This window comes from Somniosus microcephalus, chromosome 12, assembly GCF_052327205.1.
Source record: "Somniosus microcephalus isolate GS21.2 chromosome 12, FLI_Smic_1.0, whole genome shotgun sequence".
Classification (NCBI taxonomy): domain Eukaryota; kingdom Metazoa; phylum Chordata; class Chondrichthyes; order Squaliformes; family Somniosidae; genus Somniosus; species Somniosus microcephalus.
Genome location: NC_140998.1, coordinates 196387180 through 196405230, shown reverse-complemented (window position 1 = coordinate 196405230; position 18051 = coordinate 196387180). Strand labels below are relative to the sequence as shown.

Genomic DNA, 18051 nt, shown 5'->3' with positions numbered 1-18051 from the left:
TGAGTGACAGGCTGGGTTACAGCACACCCTGAGTGACAGGCTGGGTTACAGCACAGACTGAGTGACAGGCTGGGTTACAGCACAGACTGAGTGACAGGCTGGGTTACAGCACACCCTGAGTGACAGGCTGGGTTACAGCACAGACTGAGTGACAGGCTGGGTGACAGCACAGACTGAGTGACAGGCTCGGTCACAGCACAGACTGAGTGACAGGCTGGATTACAGCACAGACTGAGTGACAGGCTGGGTTACAGCACACCCTGAGTGACAGGCTGGGTTACAGCACACCCTGAGTGACAGGCTCGGTCACAGCACAGACTTAGTGACAGGCTGGGTTACAGCACACCCTGAGTGACAGGCTGGGTTACAGCACACCCTGAGTGACAGGCTGGGTTACAGCACAGACTGAGTGACAGGCTGGGTTACAGCACAGACTGAGTGACAGGCTGGGTTACAGCACACCTTGAGTGACAGGCTGGGTTACAGCACAGACTGAGTGACAGGCTGGGTCACAGCACAGACTGAGTGACAGGCTGGGTTACAGCACAGACTGAGTGACAGGCTGGGTTACAGCACAGACTGAGTGACAGGCTGGGTTACAGCACACCCTGAGTGACAGGCTGGGTTACAGCACACCCTGAGTGACAGGCTGGGTTACAGCACAGACTGAGTAACAGGCTGGGTTACAGCACAGACTGAGTGACAGGCTGGGTTGCAGCACACCCTGAGTGACAGGCTGGGTTACAGCACAGACTGAGTGACAGGCTGGGTTACAGCACAGACTGAGTGACAGGCTGGGTTACAGCACAGACTGAGTGACAGGCTGGGTCACAGCACAGACTGAGTGACAGGCTGGGTTACAGCACAGACTGAGTGACAGGCTGGGTTACAGCACACCCTGAGTGACAGGCTGGGTTACAGCACAGACTGAGTGACAGGCTGGGTCACAGCACAGACTGAGTGACAGGCTGGGTTACAGCACACCCTGAGTGACAGGCTGGGTTACAGCACAGACTGAGTGACAGGCTGGGTTACAGCACAGACTGAGTGACAGGCTGGGTTACAGCACAGACTGAGTGACAGGCTGGGTTACAGCACAGACTGAGTGACAGGCTGGGTTACAGCACAGACTGAGTGACAGGCTGGGTTACAGCACAGACTGAGTGACAGGCTGGGTTACAGCACAGACTGAGTGACAGGCTGGGTTACAGCACAGACTGAGTGACAGGCTGGGTTACAGCACACCCTGAGTGACAGGCTGGGTCACAGCACAGACTGAGTGACAGGCTGGGTCACAGCACAGACTGAGTGACAGGCTGGGTTACAGCACAGACTGAGTGACAGGCTGGGTTACAGCACAGACTGAGTGACAGGCTGGGTTACAGCACAGACTGAGTGACAGGCTGGGTTACAGCACAGACTGAGTGACAGGCTGGGTTACAGCACAGACTGAGTGACAGGCTGGGTTACAGCACAGACTGAGTGACAGGCTGGGTTACAGCACACCCTGAGTGACAGGCTGGGTTACAGCACAGACTGAGTGACAGGCTGGGTTGCAGCACAGACTGAGTGACAGGCTGGGTTACAGCACAGACTGAGTGACAGGCTGGGTTACAGCACAGACTGAGTGACAGGCTGGGTTACAGCACACCCTGAGTGACAGGCTGGGTTACAGCACAGACTGAGTGACAGGCTCGGTCACAGCACACCCTGAGTGACAGGCTCGGTCACAGCACAGACTGAGTGACAGGCTGGGTTACAGCACAGACTGAGTGACAGGCTGGGTTACAGCACAGACTGAGTGACAGGCTGGGTTACAGCACACCCTGAGTGACAGGCTGGGTTACAGCACAGACTGAGTGACAGGCTCGGTCACAGCACACCCTGAGTGACAGGCTCGGTCACAGCACAGACTGAGTGACAGGCTGGGTTACAGCACAGACTGAGTGACAGGCTGGGTTACAGCACAGACTGAGTGACAGGCTGGGTCACAGCACAGACTGAGTGACAGGCTGGGTTACAGCACAGACTGAGTGACAGGCTGGGTTACAGCACAGACTGAGTGACAGGCTCGGTCACAGCACACCCTGAGTGACAGGCTGGGTTACAGCACAGACTGAGTGACAGGCTGGGTTACAGCACGGACTGAGTGACAGGCTGGGTTACAGCACAGACTGAGTGACAGGCTCGGTCACAGCACAGACTGAGTGACAGGCTGGGTTACAGCACACCCTGAGTGACAGGCTGGGTTACAGCACAGACTGAGTGACAGGCTGGGTCACAGCACAGACTGAGTGACAGGCTGGGTTACAGCACACCCTGAGTGACAGGCTGGGTTACAGCACAGACTGAGTGACAGGCTGGGTTACAGCACAGACTGAGTGACAGGCTGGGTTACAGCACAGACTGAGTGACAGGCTGGGGTACAGCACAGACTGAGTGACAGGCTGGGTTACAGCACAGACTGAGTGACAGGCTCGGTCACAGCACAGACTGAGTGACAGGCTGGGTTACAGCACACCCTGAGTGACAGGCTGGGTTACAGCACAGACTGAGTGACAGGCTGGGTTACAGCACAGACTGAGTGACAGGCTGGGTTACAGCACAGACTGAGTGACAGGCTGGGTTACAGCACACCCTGAGTGACAGGCTGGGTTACAGCACAGATTGAGTGACAGGCTGGGTCACAGCACAGACTGAGTGACAGGCTGGGTTACAGCACACCCTGAGTGACAGGCTGGGTCACAGCACACCCTGAGTGACAGGCTGGGTTACAGCACACCCTGAGTGACAGGCTGGGTCACAGCACAGACTGAGTGACAGGCTGGGTCACAGCACAGACTGAGTGACAGGCTGGGTTACAGCACAGACTGAGTGACAGGCTGGGTCACAGCACACCCTGAGTGACAGGCTGAGTTACAGCACAGACTGAGTGACAGGCTGGGTCACAGCACACCCTGAGTGACAGGCTGGGTCACAGCACAGACTGAGTGACAGGCTGGGTTGCAGCACAGACTGAGTGACAGGCTGGGTTACAGCACAGACTGAGTGACAGGCTGGGTTACAGCACAGACTGAGTGACAGGCTGGGTCACAGCACAGACTGAGTGACAGGCTGGGTTACAGCACACCCTGAGTGACAGGCTGGGTCACTGCACACCCTGAGTGACAGGCTGGGTCACAGCACACCCTGAGTGACAGGCTGGGTTACAGCACAGACTGAGTGACAGGCTCGGTCACAGCACAGACTGAGTGACAGGCTGGGTTACAGCACAGACTGAGTGACAGGCTGGGTTACAGCACAGACTGAGTGACAGGCTGGGTTACAGCACAGACTGAGTGACAGGCTGGGTCACAGCACAGACTGAGTGACAGGCTGGGTTACAGCACAGACTGAGTGACAGGCTGGGTCACAGCACACCCTGAGTGACAGGCTGGGTTACAGCACAGACTGAGTGACAGGCTGGGTTACAGCACAGACTGAGTGACAGGCTGGGTCACAGCACAGACTGAGTGACAGGCTGGGTTACAGCACAGACTGAGTGACAGGCTGGGTTACAGCACACCCTGAGTGACAGGCTGGGTCACAGCACAGACTGAGTGACAGGCTGGGTCACAGCACAGACTGAGTGACAGGCTGGGTTACAGCACAGACTGAGTGACAGGCTGGGTTACAGCACACCCTGAGTGACAGGCTGGGTTACAGCACAGACTGAGTGACAGGCTGGGTTACAGCACACCCTGAGTGACAGGCTGGGTTACAGCACAGACTGAGTGACAGGCTGGGTTACAGCACACCCTGAGTGACAGGCTGGGTTACAGCACAGACTGAGTGACAGGCTGGGTTACAGCACACCCTGAGTGACAGGCTGGGTTACAGCACAGACTGAGTGACAGGCTGGGTTACAGCACAGACTGAGTGACAGGCTGGGTTACAGCACAGTCTGAGTGACAGGCTGGGTTACAGCACAGACTGAGTGACAGGCTGGGTCACAGCACAGACTGAGTGACAGGCTGGGTCACAGCACAGACTGAGTGACAGGCTGGGTCACAGCACAGACTGAGTGACAGGCTGGGTTACAGCACAGACTGAGTGACAGGCTGGGTTACAGCACACCCTGAGTGACAGGCTGGGTTACAGCACAGACTGACTGACAGGCTGGGTCACAGCACAGACTGAGTGACAGGCTGGGTTACAGCACACCCTGAGTGACAGGCTGGGTTACAGCACAGACTGAGTGACAGGCTGGGTTACAGCACACCCTGAGTGACAGGCTGGGTTACAGCACACCCTGAGTGACAGGCTGGGTTACAGCACAGACTGAGTGACAGGCTGGGTTACAGCACAGACTGAGTGACAGGCTGGGTTACAGCACAGACTGAGTGACAGGCTGGGTCACAGCACAGACTGAGTGACAGGCTGGGTTACAGCACAGACTGAGTGACAGGCTGGGTTACAGCACAGACTGAGTGACAGGCTGGGTCACAGCACAGACTGAGTGACAGGCTGGGTCACAGCACAGACTGAGTGACAGGCTGGGTCACAGCACAGACTGAGTGACAGGCTGGGTTACAGCACAGACTGAGTGACAGGCTGGGTTACAGCACACCCTGAGTGACAGGCTGGGTTACAGCACAGACTGACTGACAGGCTGGGTCACAGCACAGACTGAGTGACAGGCTGGGTTACAGCACACCCTGAGTGACAGGCTGGGTTACAGCACAGACTGAGTGACAGGCTGGGTTACAGCACACCCTGAGTGACAGGCTGGGTTACAGCACACCCTGAGTGACAGGCTGGGTTACAGCACAGACTGAGTGACAGGCTGGGTTACAGCACAGACTGAGTGACAGGCTGGGTTACAGCACAGACTGAGTGACAGGCTGGGTCACAGCACAGACTGAGTGACAGGCTGGGTTACAGCACAGACTGAGTGACAGGCTGGGTTACAGCACAGACTGAGTGACAGGCTGGGTCACAGCACAGACTGAGTGACAGGCTGGGTCACAGCACAGACTGAGTGACAGGCTGGGTTACAGCACAGACTGAGTGACAGGCTGGGTTACAGCACAGACTGAGTGACAGGCTGGGTTACAGCACAGACTGAGTGACAGGCTGGGTTACAGCACAGACTGAGTGACAGGCTGGGTTACAGCACAGACTGAGTGACAGGCTGGGTTACAGCACAGACTGAGTGACAGGCTGGGTTACAGCACACCCTGAGTGACAGGCTGGGTTACAGCACAGACTGAGTGACAGGCTGGGTTACAGCACACCCTGAGTGACAGGCTGGGTTACAGCACAGACTGAGTGACAGGCTCGGTCACAGCACACCCTGAGTGACAGGCTCGGTCACAGCACAGACTGAGTGACAGGCTGGGTTACAGCACAGACTGAGTGACAGGCTGGGTTACAGCACAGACTGAGTGACAGGCTGGGTTACAGCACAGACTGAGTGACAGGCTGGGTCACAGCACAGACTGAGTGACAGGCTGGGTTACAGCACAGACTGAGTGACAGGCTGGGTCACAGCACAGACTGAGTAACAGGCTGGGTTACAGCACACCCTGAGTGACAGGCTGGGTTACAGCACAGACTGAGTGACAGGCTGGGTTACAGCACAGACTGAGTGACAGGCTGGGTTACAGCACAGACTGAGTGACAGGCTGGGTTACAGCACAGACTGAGTGACAGGCTCGGTCACAGCACAGACTGAGTGACAGGCTGGGTTACAGCACACCCTGAGTGCCAGGCTGGGTTACAGCACAGACTGAGTGACAGGCTGGGTCACAGCACAGACTGAGTGACAGGCTGGGTTACAGCACAGACTGAGTGACAGGCTGGGTTACAGCACACCCTGAGTGACAGGCTGGGTCACAGCACAGACTGAGTGACAGGCTGGGTCACAGCACAGACTGAGTGACAGGCTGGGTTACAGCACAGACTGAGTGACAGGCTGGGTTACAGCACAGACTGAGTGACAGGCTGGGTTACAGCACACCCTGAGTGACAGGCTGGGTTACAGCACACCCTGAGTGACAGGCTGGGTTACAGCACAGACTGAGTGACAGGCTGGGTTACAGCACAGACTGAGTGACAGGCTGGGTCACAGCACACCCTGAGTGACAGGCTGGGTTACAGCACAGACTGAGTGACAGGCTGGGTTACCGCACACCCTGAGTGACAGGCTGGGTCACAGCACAGACTGAGTGACAGGCTGGGTCACAGCACACCCTGAGTGACAGGCTGGGTTACAGCACAGACTGAGTGACAGGCTGGGTTACAGCACAGACTGAGTGACAGGCTGGGTTACAGCACAGACTGAGTGACAGGCTGGGTTACAGCACAGACTGAGTGACAGGCTGGGTTACAGCACACCCTGAGTGACAGGCTGGGTTACAGCACAGACTGAGTGACAGGCTGGGTTACAGCACACCCTGAGTGACAGGCTGGGTTACAGCACAGACTGAGTGACAGGCTGGGTTACAGCACACCCTGAGTGACAGGCTGGGTTACAGCACAGACTGAGTGACAGGCTGGGTTACAGCACAGACTGAGTGACAGGCTGGGTTACAGCACAGTCTGAGTGACAGGCTGGGTTACAGCACAGACTGAGTGACAGGCTGGGTCACAGCACAGACTGAGTGACAGGCTGGGTCACAGCACAGACTGAGTGACAGGCTGGGTCACAGCACAGACTGAGTGACAGGCTGGGTTACAGCACAGACTGAGTGACAGGCTGGGTTACAGCACACCCTGAGTGACAGGCTGGGTTACAGCACAGACTGACTGACAGGCTGGGTCACAGCACAGACTGAGTGACAGGCTGGGTTACAGCACACCCTGAGTGACAGGCTGGGTTACAGCACAGACTGAGTGACAGGCTGGGTTACAGCACACCCTGAGTGACAGGCTGGGTTACAGCACACCCTGAGTGACAGGCTGGGTTACAGCACAGACTGAGTGACAGGCTGGGTTACAGCACAGACTGAGTGACAGGCTGGGTTACAGCACAGACTGAGTGACAGGCTGGGTCACAGCACAGACTGAGTGACAGGCTGGGTTACAGCACAGACTGAGTGACAGGCTGGGTTACAGCACAGACTGAGTGACAGGCTGGGTCACAGCACAGACTGAGTGACAGGCTGGGTCACAGCACAGACTGAGTGACAGGCTGGGTCACAGCACAGACTGAGTGACAGGCTGGGTCACAGCACAGACTGAGTGACAGGCTGGGTTACAGCACAGACTGAGTGACAGGCTGGGTTACAGCACACCCTGAGTGACAGGCTGGGTTACAGCACAGACTGACTGACAGGCTGGGTCACAGCACAGACTGAGTGACAGGCTGGGTTACAGCACACCCTGAGTGACAGGCTGGGTTACAGCACAGACTGAGTGACAGGCTGGGTTACAGCACACCCTGAGTGACAGGCTGGGTTACAGCACACCCTGAGTGACAGGCTGGGTTACAGCACAGACTGAGTGACAGGCTGGGTTACAGCACAGACTGAGTGACAGGCTGGGTTACAGCACAGACTGAGTGACAGGCTGGGTCACAGCACAGACTGAGTGACAGGCTGGGTTACAGCACAGACTGAGTGACAGGCTGGGTTACAGCACAGACTGAGTGACAGGCTGGGTCACAGCACAGACTGAGTGACAGGCTGGGTCACAGCACAGACTGAGTGACAGGCTGGGTTACAGCACAGACTGAGTGACAGGCTGGGTTACAGCACAGACTGAGTGACAGGCTGGGTTACAGCACAGACTGAGTGACAGGCTGGGTTACAGCACAGACTGAGTGACAGGCTGGGTTACAGCACAGACTGAGTGACAGGCTGGGTTACAGCACAGACTGAGTGACAGGCTGGGTTACAGCACACCCTGAGTGACAGGCTGGGTTACAGCACAGACTGAGTGACAGGCTGGGTTACAGCACACCCTGAGTGACAGGCTGGGTTACAGCACAGACTGAGTGACAGGCTCGGTCACAGCACACCCTGAGTGACAGGCTCGGTCACAGCACAGACTGAGTGACAGGCTGGGTTACAGCACAGACTGAGTGACAGGCTGGGTTACAGCACAGACTGAGTGACAGGCTGGGTTACAGCACAGACTGAGTGACAGGCTGGGTCACAGCACAGACTGAGTGACAGGCTGGGTTACAGCACAGACTGAGTGACAGGCTGGGTCACAGCACAGACTGAGTAACAGGCTGGGTTACAGCACACCCTGAGTGACAGGCTGGGTTACAGCACAGACTGAGTGACAGGCTGGGTTACAGCACAGACTGAGTGACAGGCTGGGTTACAGCACAGACTGAGTGACAGGCTGGGTTACAGCACAGACTGAGTGACAGGCTCGGTCACAGCACAGACTGAGTGACAGGCTGGGTTACAGCACACCCTGAGTGACAGGCTGGGTTACAGCACAGACTGAGTGACAGGCTGGGTCACAGCACAGACTGAGTGACAGGCTGGGTTACAGCACAGACTGAGTGACAGGCTGGGTTACAGCACACCCTGAGTGACAGGCTGGGTCACAGCACAGACTGAGTGACAGGCTGGGTCACAGCACAGACTGAGTGACAGGCTGGGTTACAGCACAGACTGAGTGACAGGCTGGGTTACAGCACAGACTGAGTGACAGGCTGGGTTACAGCACAGACTGAGTGACAGGCTGGGTTACAGCACAGACTGAGTGACAGGCTCGGTCACAGCACAGACTGAGTGACAGGCTGGGTTACAGCACACCCTGAGTGACAGGCTGGGTTACAGCACAGACTGAGTGACAGGCTGGGTTACAGCACAGACTGAGTGACAGGCTGGGTTACAGCACAGACTGAGTGACAGGCTGGGTTACAGCACACCCTGAGTGACAGGCTGGGTTACAGCACAGACTGAGTGACAGGCTGGGTTACAGCACACCCTGAGTGACAGGCTGGGTTACAGCACAGACTGAGTGACAGGCTGGGTCACAGCACAGACTGAGTGACAGGCTGGGTTACAGCACAGACTGAGTGACAGGCTGGGTTACAGCACACCCTGAGTGACAGGCTGGGTCACAGCACAGACTGAGTGACAGGCTGGGTCACAGCACAGACTGAGTGACAGGCTGGGTTACAGCACAGACTGAGTGACAGGCTGGGTTACAGCACAGACTGAGTGACAGGCTGGGTTACAGCACACCCTGAGTGACAGGCTGGGTTACAGCACACCCTGAGTGACAGGCTGGGTTACAGCACAGACTGAGTGACAGGCTGGGTTACAGCACAGACTGAGTGACAGGCTGGGTCACAGCACACCCTGAGTGACAGGCTGGGTTACAGCACAGACTGAGTGACAGGCTGGGTTACCGCACACCCTGAGTGACAGGCTGGGTCACAGCACAGACTGAGTGACAGGCTGGGTCACAGCACACCCTGAGTGACAGGCTGGGTTACAGCACAGACTGAGTGACAGGCTGGGTCACAGCACACCCTGAGTGACAGGCTGGGTTACAGCACACCCTGAGTGACAGGCTGGGTTACAGCACAGACTGAGTGACAGGCTGGGTTACAGCACAGACTGAGTGACAGGCTGGGTTACAGCACACCCTGAGTGACAGGCTGGGTTACAGCACAGACTGAGTGACAGGCTGGGTTACAGCACAGACTGAGTGACAGGCTGGGTTACAGCACACCCTGAGTGACAGGCTGGGTTACAGCACAGACTGAGTGACAGGCTGGGTTACAGCACAACCTGAGTGACAGGCTGGGTTACAGCACAGACTGAGTGACAGGCTGGGTTACAGCACAGACTGAGTGACAGGCTGGGTTACAGCACAGACTGAGTGACAGGCTGGGTTACAGCACAGACTGAGTGACAGGCTGGGTTACAGCACACCCTGAGTGACAGGCTGGGTCACAGCACAGACTGAGTGACAGGCTGGGTTACAGCACAGACTGAGTGACAGGCTGGGTTACAGCACAGACTGAGTGACAGGCTGGGTTACAGCACAGACTGAGTGACAGGCTGGGTTACAGCACAGACTGAGTGACAGGCTGGGTTACAGCACAGACTGAGTGACAGGCTGGGTTACAGCACACCCTGAGTGACAGGCTGGGTTACAGCACAGACTGAGTGACAGGCTGGGTTACAGCACACCCTGAGTGACAGGCTGGGTCACAGCACAGACTGAGTGACAGGCTGGGTTACAGCACAGACTGAGTGACAGGCTGGGTTACAGCACAGACTGAGTGACAGGCTGGGTTACAGCACAGACTGAGTGACAGGCTGGGTTACAGCACACCCTGAGTGACAGGCTGGGTTACAGCACACCCTGAGTGACAGGCTGGGTTACAGCACACCCTGAGTGACAGGCTGGGTTACAGCACAGACTGAGTGACAGGCTGGGTTACAGCACACCCTGAGTGACAGGCTGGGTTACAGCACAGACTGAGTGACAGGCTGGGTTACAGCACAGACTGAGTGACAGGCTGGGTTACAGCACAGACTGAGTGACAGGCTGGGTTACAGCACAGACTGAGTGACAGGCTGGGTTACAGCACAGACTGAGTGACAGGCTGGGTTACAGCACAGACTGAGTGACAGGCTGGGTTACAGCACAGACTGAGTGACAGGCTGGGTTACAGCACACCCTGAGTGACAGGCTGGGTTACAGCACAGACTGAGTGACAGGCTGGGTTACAGCACAGACTGAGTGACAGGCTGGGTTACAGCACACCCTGAGTGACAGGCTGGGTTACAGCACAGACTGAGTGACAGGCTGGGTTACAGCACACCCTGAGTGACAGGCTGGGTCACAGCACAGACTGAGTGACAGGCTGGGTTACAGCACAGACTGAGTGACAGGCTGGGTTACAGCACAGACTGAGTGACAGGCTGGGTTACAGCACAGACTGAGTGACAGGCTGGGTTACAGCACACCCTGAGTGACAGGCTGGGTTACAGCACACCCTGAGTGACAGGCTGGGTTACAGCACACCCTGAGTGACAGGCTGGGTTACAGCACAGACTGAGTGACAGGCTGGGTTACAGCACAGACTGAGTGACAGGCTGGGTTACAGCACAGACTGAGTGACAGGCTGGGTTACAGCACAGACTGAGTGACAGGCTGGGTTACAGCACAGACTGAGTGACAGGCTGGGTCACAGCACAGACTGAGTGACAGGCTGGGTTACAGCACACCCTGAGTGACAGGCTGGGTTACAGCACAGACTGAGTGACAGGCTGGGTTACAGCACAGACTGAGTGACAGGCTGGGTTACAGCACAGACTAACTGTTCCCGGCACGGTTACAGGACAGACTGACTGTTCCCGGCACGGTTACAGGACAGACTGACTGTTCCCGGCACGGTTACAGGACAGACTGACTGTTCCCGGCACGGTTACAGGACAGACTGACTGTTCCCGGCACGGTTACAGGACAGACTGACTGTTCCCAGCAGTTACAGGACAGGCTGACTGTTCCCAGCACAGTTACAGGACAGACTGACTGTTCCCAGCACAGTTACAGGACAGACTGCCTGTTCCCAGCACAGTTACAGGACAGACTGCCTGTTCCCGGCACGGTTACAGAACGGACTGACTGTTCCCAGCACGGTTACAGGAAATACTGACTGTTCCCGGCATGGTTACAGGACAGCCTGACTGTTCCCGGCACGGTTACAGGACAGCCTGACTGTTCCCAGCATGGTTACAGTACTGACTGACTGTTCCCGGCACGGTTACCGGACAGACTGACTGTTCCTGGCACGGTTACAGGACTGACTGACTGTTCCCAGCACAGTTACAGGACAGGCTGACTGTTCCCAGCACAGTTACAGGACAGACTGCCTGTTCCCAGCACAGTTACAGGACAGACTGCCTGTTCCCAGCACAGTTACAGGACAGACTGCCCTTTCCCGGCACGGTTACAGAACGGACTGACTGTTCCCGGCACGGTTACAGGATATACTGACTGTTCCCGGCACGGTTACAGGACAGCCTGACTGTTCCCAGCATGGTTACAGTACTGACTGACTGTTCCCGGCATGGTTACAGTACTGACTGACTGTTCCCGGCACGGTTACCGGACAGACTGACTGTTCCCGGCACGGTTACAGGACTGACCCACCTCATTCTGTTTACCCACACAGCACTACCTCTGCCCACCCGCCATTGAGCACGTTACCTGGGTGAAGCCCAGCTTGATGCGCCGCTGTTTGAAGGTGCGAGCGAACTGCTCCAGCTCTTCCAGGTCGCTGGGCTCCTCGGGGTGTGACGGGGCCTCCACACCTTTGGTTGTCTGTGAGTGAGGGAGTCCCTGCAGGTGAGGCTCATGGGCTAAGGACCCGGAGAGGCCTGGCCGGGTCACTGCCTGCAACACAAGAGTCAGATTCACACATTAAAGAATATTAAGGACTGTCCTATTGAGTTGGCACTACCTACAACCCCTCCACCAAGACAGGCTCCCCTCTCAGAGAATGGTGTCTGTTACAGGAGAGGAGTCTCCATAATACAGTCCCATCATTCGCATGCACTACCCCTCTCTGCAATCTGCCTCTCCATCCCCTCTCTCTCCCATGCCCTCCCCTCTCTCTCTCCCATGTTCTCCCCTCTCTCTCTCTCATGCCTTCTGTCCCTCTCTCCCTACTTCACTCTTGCCTCTTCCCAATACATCGTAATACACAGTGTTTACAGCACAGAAACAGGCCATTCGGCCTAACTGGTCTATGCTGGTGTTTATGCTCCACACGAGCCTCCTCCCTTCCTACTTCATCTCACCTCATCAACATATCCTTCTATTCCTTTCCCTCATGTACTTATCTAGCCTCCCCTTAAATACATCTGTGCTATTTGCCTCAACTACTCCCTGTGGTAGCGAGTTCCACAGTCTCACCACTCTCTGGATAAAGAATGTTTCTCCTGAATTCCCGATTGGATTTATTGGAGATTATCTTATAATTATGGCCCTCAGTTCGAGTCTCCCCCCACAATTGGAAACATCTTCTCTACGTCAGAATTTTAAAGACCTCTGTCAGGTCAGCCCTCAGCCTTTTCTTTGCGAGAAAAAGAGCCCCAGCCTGTGCAAGCTTTCCCGATAGGTATAACCTCTCAGTTCTGGTCTCATCATTGTAAATCTTGTTTTGCACCTTCTCCAATGCCTCTATATCCTTTATATAATACTAGCTGGGGGGGCCCGGCGTTGCCAGGGCAGTTTAGAGGGCCGCGCGGTTGACGGCCGGCCGCTGCCGCTCCCCCACTCTGTGTCTCGGGCCGAGCGGTTGTGAGGCCCGGCCCGAGTGACCCCAATTCACCTCCCGCTCCAGCGGGCCAACGCAGCTGCCCCGCTCGCTGTTGAGGAAAAGCAGGGGGAAAAATGGCGGCGACGTTGGGGAGGCTGCAGGATTAGGTCCCGCCTGTGATGCACCGATTGGTCAACCATCACGTCACTCAACGCTAATGAGCGGTAGGATTGGTCAACCGCTAATGAGCGGATTTTTGAACTTGTTTGTATACTGTCCGAACAATCTTTGTCTGACCAAAAAGTAAATACGCCTATGACACTCCCCTGATCATAACCTTTCTTTTTATATAACATATGTGTAGGTACGCTCTATAACTTTTGAGTCTATAGCGGACACACAGACAGACAGACAGACAGACAAACCAACTGCTTTTTATATAGATAGATGGAGACCAGAACTGTGCACAGTACGCCAAGTGTGGTCTAACCAAGGTTTGATACAAGTTTAACATAACTGCTTTTCAATTCTATCCCTCTAGAAATAAACCCTACTGCTTGGTGTGCTTTTCTTTAATGGCCTTATTGACCTGCATCACTACTTTTAGTGATTCGTGAATCTGTACCCCTAGATCCCTTTGCTCCTCTACCCCATTTAGACACTTACTTTCCAAGGAGTATGTGGCCTCCTCATTCTTCCTACCAAAATACACCACCTCACACTTATCTGTACTGAAATTAATTTGCCAATTACACGCCCATTCGGCAAGCTTATTAATGTCTTCCTGTATTTTGTCGCAGTCCTCTTCTGTATTAGCTATGCTTCCCGATTTGGTGTCATCCGCAAATTTTGAAATTGTACTTCCGATTCCCCAAGTCCAAATCAATTGTCAATTGTAAACAACAGTGGTCCCAGCACCAATCCTTGTGGAACACCACTTCCCACCCCTTGCCAGTTTGAGTAACTACCCTGATCCCCTACTCTCTGTTTTCTATTTTGTAGCCAGCTTGCATTCCATTCTGCGACTTGTCCCCTGACTCCACATGCTCTGACCTTAGCCTACCTTATTGAAAGCCTTTTGAAAATCCAAATATATTACATCTACTGCATTACCCTTGTCTACCCTTTCTGTTGCTTCTTCAAAGAATTCACTAAGGTTGGTCAAGCATGACCTTCCCTTTTGAAATCCGTGCTGAATACTCTGTTACATTTTCGGTTTCCAGATGTTTGTTTATTACATCTTGAAGTAAGGATTCCATTATATATCCTACCACCGATGTTAAGTTAATTGGTCCATAGTTTCCTGGGCTTGTTCTATCTCCCTTTTTAAATATAGGAATAACATTAGCTGTCCGACAGTCCTCTGGCACTATTTCCTTTTCTAATGAATTTTTATATATATGGAATAGTGCCTCTGTTATCCCTTCCCTGACTTCTTTTAATATGTGCCGATGCAATCCATCCGGACCAGGGGTTTTATCCTCCTAAGTTTGATTAGTTTATGAATTATCTCCCCCCTTTCTACCTTAAATGTCTTGATATCTTTTTTGATCTCTTCATCTAATGTCATGATCACCATGTTAGTCTCCCTGGTAAATACTGAGGCAAAGTAATTATTTAATATTTCTGCCATTTCGCTGTCATTACCTGTGAGTTTATTGTGTGTATGCCTATCCCTATCCTAATTTCTCATTTGTTATTTATGTGTGTATAGAATACTTTATTTATTTTGATATTCTTTGATAATTTAATTTTATAGTTGCTCTTTGCTTTCCTAATTTATTTTTGACTTCTTTCCTAACCTCTTCGTATTCCCTTTTGTCATCCTCTCCTTTATTGTCTACTAGCTGGAGTGCCCGGCGGTGCCGAGGCTTTTTCGAGGGCATGTTGTTATTGGAAGAGAGAGAGAGAGCGACTGGGGGGAAGAGAGAGAGCGACTGGGGGGAAGAGAGAGAGCGACTGGGGGGAAGAGAGAGCGCGACTGGGGGGAAGAGAGAGCGCGACTGGGGGGAAGAGAGAGCGCGACTGGGGGGAGAGAGAGCGCGACTAGGGGGAAGAGAGAGAGCGACTGGGGGGAAGAGAGAGAGCGACTGGGGGAAGAGGGGGGAAGGGGGGAAGAGGGGGGAAGGGGAGGGGAGGAGGGGAGGGGAGGGGGAGGGGAGGGGAGGGAGGGGAGGGGAGGGGGGAGGGAGGGGGGAGAGGGGAGGGGAGGGAGAGAGGGGAGGGGAGGGGAGGGAGAGGGGGGAGGGGAGGGGAGGGGGGGAGGAGGGGGAGGGGGGTAGCCCCGCGCCCCGCCCCCCGATGTCCCGAGCCCCACCCCCCGATGTCCCAAGCCCCGCCCTCCCGAGGCCCGATCTCACGAGGCCCAATCTCCTGAGCCCCGCGCCCCAATCTCCCGAGCGCCGATCTCCCGAGGCCCAATCTCCCGAGCCCCGCCCCCCCCCCCAATCTCCCGAGGCTCGCCCCCCCCCACCCCCGATCTCCAGAGGCCCGATCTCCCGAGCCCCGCCCCTGCCCGAGCCGGCTTCAAGAGCAGAGAGAGAGACGCCGCCGCGCAACCTACCGCGTGAGGCCCGGCCGGACTCAAGTCGCGCGCGCTGACTCCTGCCCCACCCGCCTTTACTAACATGGCGGCGGTGGCGACGCTTGGCTCAGGCCCGCCCCCTCCAGCCTTCACAAAGATGGCAGAGATCGCGAGCCGCTTGTTCAGTGCGACGGGAGGTGCCTAGCTCGGGCGTGGCTGGGCAACAGAGGCCCAGGCTTACAGGCTTGGAAAAACGGTTAAAGGTAGGAAAATTCTAGATGTTACAGAAAAGATTTACAAATTAATTAACTTTTTTTTAAAAACAATTTGTGTTTTAAAAGCAACTTTTTTTTTGCTGGAAATGTAGATTTGAAAAGAAACACGCAGAAAGCGGGAAAAAGAAATGAAAAGTTTGGAATCAAGATGGCGGCGACTCACCTCGGTTCAGAACGATAAGGCCCGCCCACACACGCACCGATTGCTCGACCATCAGGTCACCGAAGCGTAGGATTGGTCAATCGTCCCGTCACTCGACTCTAGGAGGGCTCGCCCGCAAGCGCCAGGAACCCGCCCCCGCCACGCAGCGATTGGTGGACCATCGGGTTGCTCGACCGTACGATTGGTCGACCTCGACGTCACTCGATGCTAATGAGCGGATAATGAGCGGAATGTTGAACGTTTTTTGGATACCGCGGGCGCAATTTTTGTCTGGCCGAAACGTAAATACGCTTCTGACGGTTCTGGAATCGTAAGCTTTCTTTCAATGTAACACACGTGTAGGTACGCTCTAAGACAGACAGACAGACAGACAGACGGAATGACAGACAGACAGATCAACCGCTTTATATATATAGATAGATGTACTTAGTGTAGGCCTTTATCTTTAGTTTTAATTTTTCCCCCAAGTCTTTAATCACCAAAGGTGTTTCATTATAGTGCTTTACATCTGTCTTCACAAAGGAAGCGGAGGATGTGAAGGTTACACTAAACGAGGAGAGGGAAGTTATGGACAGGATAGCAATAGATTGAGAAGACGTACTAAAAAGATTAGCATTACTGAAAGTTGGTAAGTCACCTGGTCCGGATGGAATGCATCCTAGGTTGCTGAAAGAAGCAAAGGTAGAAATAGCAGAGGCATTGGTCACAATCTTTCAACCCTCATTGGATACAGGGGTAGTGCCAGAGGGCGGCTAACGTTATACCACTATTCAAGAAAGGCGAGAGGGATAAACCAGGAAACTACAGGCCAGTCAGCCTAACATCAGTGGTGGGGAAGTTATTGGAAATCATTATCAGGGACAAAATAAACTTTCATTTGGAAATGCATGGGTTAATCAAGGGTAATCATGGATTTGTTAAAGGCAAATTGTGTCTGACTAACTTGATTCAATTCTTTGATGAGGTAACAGAGAAGGTTGATCAAGGTAGTGCAGTAGATGTTTTTTTATATATATATGGACTTTCGGAAGGCATTCGACAAAGTGCCACACAAGAGGCTTATTAAGAAGATGGAAACCCACGGAATTAAGGGGAAAGTGGCGGAGTGGATACGGAATTGGCTCAGTGACAGGAAGCAGAGGGTGGTGGTGGATGGATCATTTTCAGACTGGGAGGTGATTTTCAGTGGTGTTCCAAGGGTCAATTTTGGGTCCATTACTCTAGACTTCAGGATGACACAGACAGGATGGTGAAATGGGCAGAAGCATGGCAGACGGAGTTCAATGAGGAGAAGTGTGAATTGATGCATTTTGGAAGGACTAATATGGAAAGACAGTACACTATAAATGACACGATTTTGAAGAGTGTAGATGAGCAGAGAGATCTTGGTGTCCATATACACAAATCCTTAACGATGGCAGGGCAACTTGATAAGGTGGTTAAAAAAATATGGTTTATTGGGGTTTATAAATAGAGGAACACAATATAAAAGCAAAGTGCTTTATAAATCACTGGTTAGACCTCAGCTGGAGTATTTGGATAATTATGGGCACCACCCTTCAGGAAAAGAGATAAAGGCCTTAGAAAGGGTATGAGGAGATTTACCAGAATGTTACCAGGGTTGAGGTACTTCAGTTATGAGGAGAGATTGGAAAAGTTAGTTCTCCTTGGAACAGAGAAGGTTAAGATGATGAGGGGTTTTGATAGAGTAGATAGCGAAAAATTATTCCTTCTGGCAAGTAGGTGAATAGCCAGGGATCATACATTGAAAATCATTGGTAAAAGATCTAGAGGGGAGATGAGGAGAGAGTTTTTCACTCAGAGTTGTCGGGATCTGGAACGCTCTCCCTGAAAAGCT

General features: G+C 54.0%; 1 protein-coding gene across 1 annotated transcript in view; it reads right to left on the bottom strand.

Annotated features, from left to right (window-relative positions):
* Nucleotides 1–18051, bottom strand: part of LOC147109865 (POU domain, class 2, transcription factor 2-like) — a gene marked incomplete at its 5' end in the record, with an annotated part of 462998 nt that overhangs the window by 431781 nt on the left and 13166 nt on the right. The window contains one exon of the mRNA XM_086002405.1: nt 12178–12363. Within this exon, the coding sequence (XP_085858531.1) occupies nt 12178–12363 (186 nt within the window). The remainder of the gene's footprint in view (nt 1–12177; nt 12364–18051) is intronic.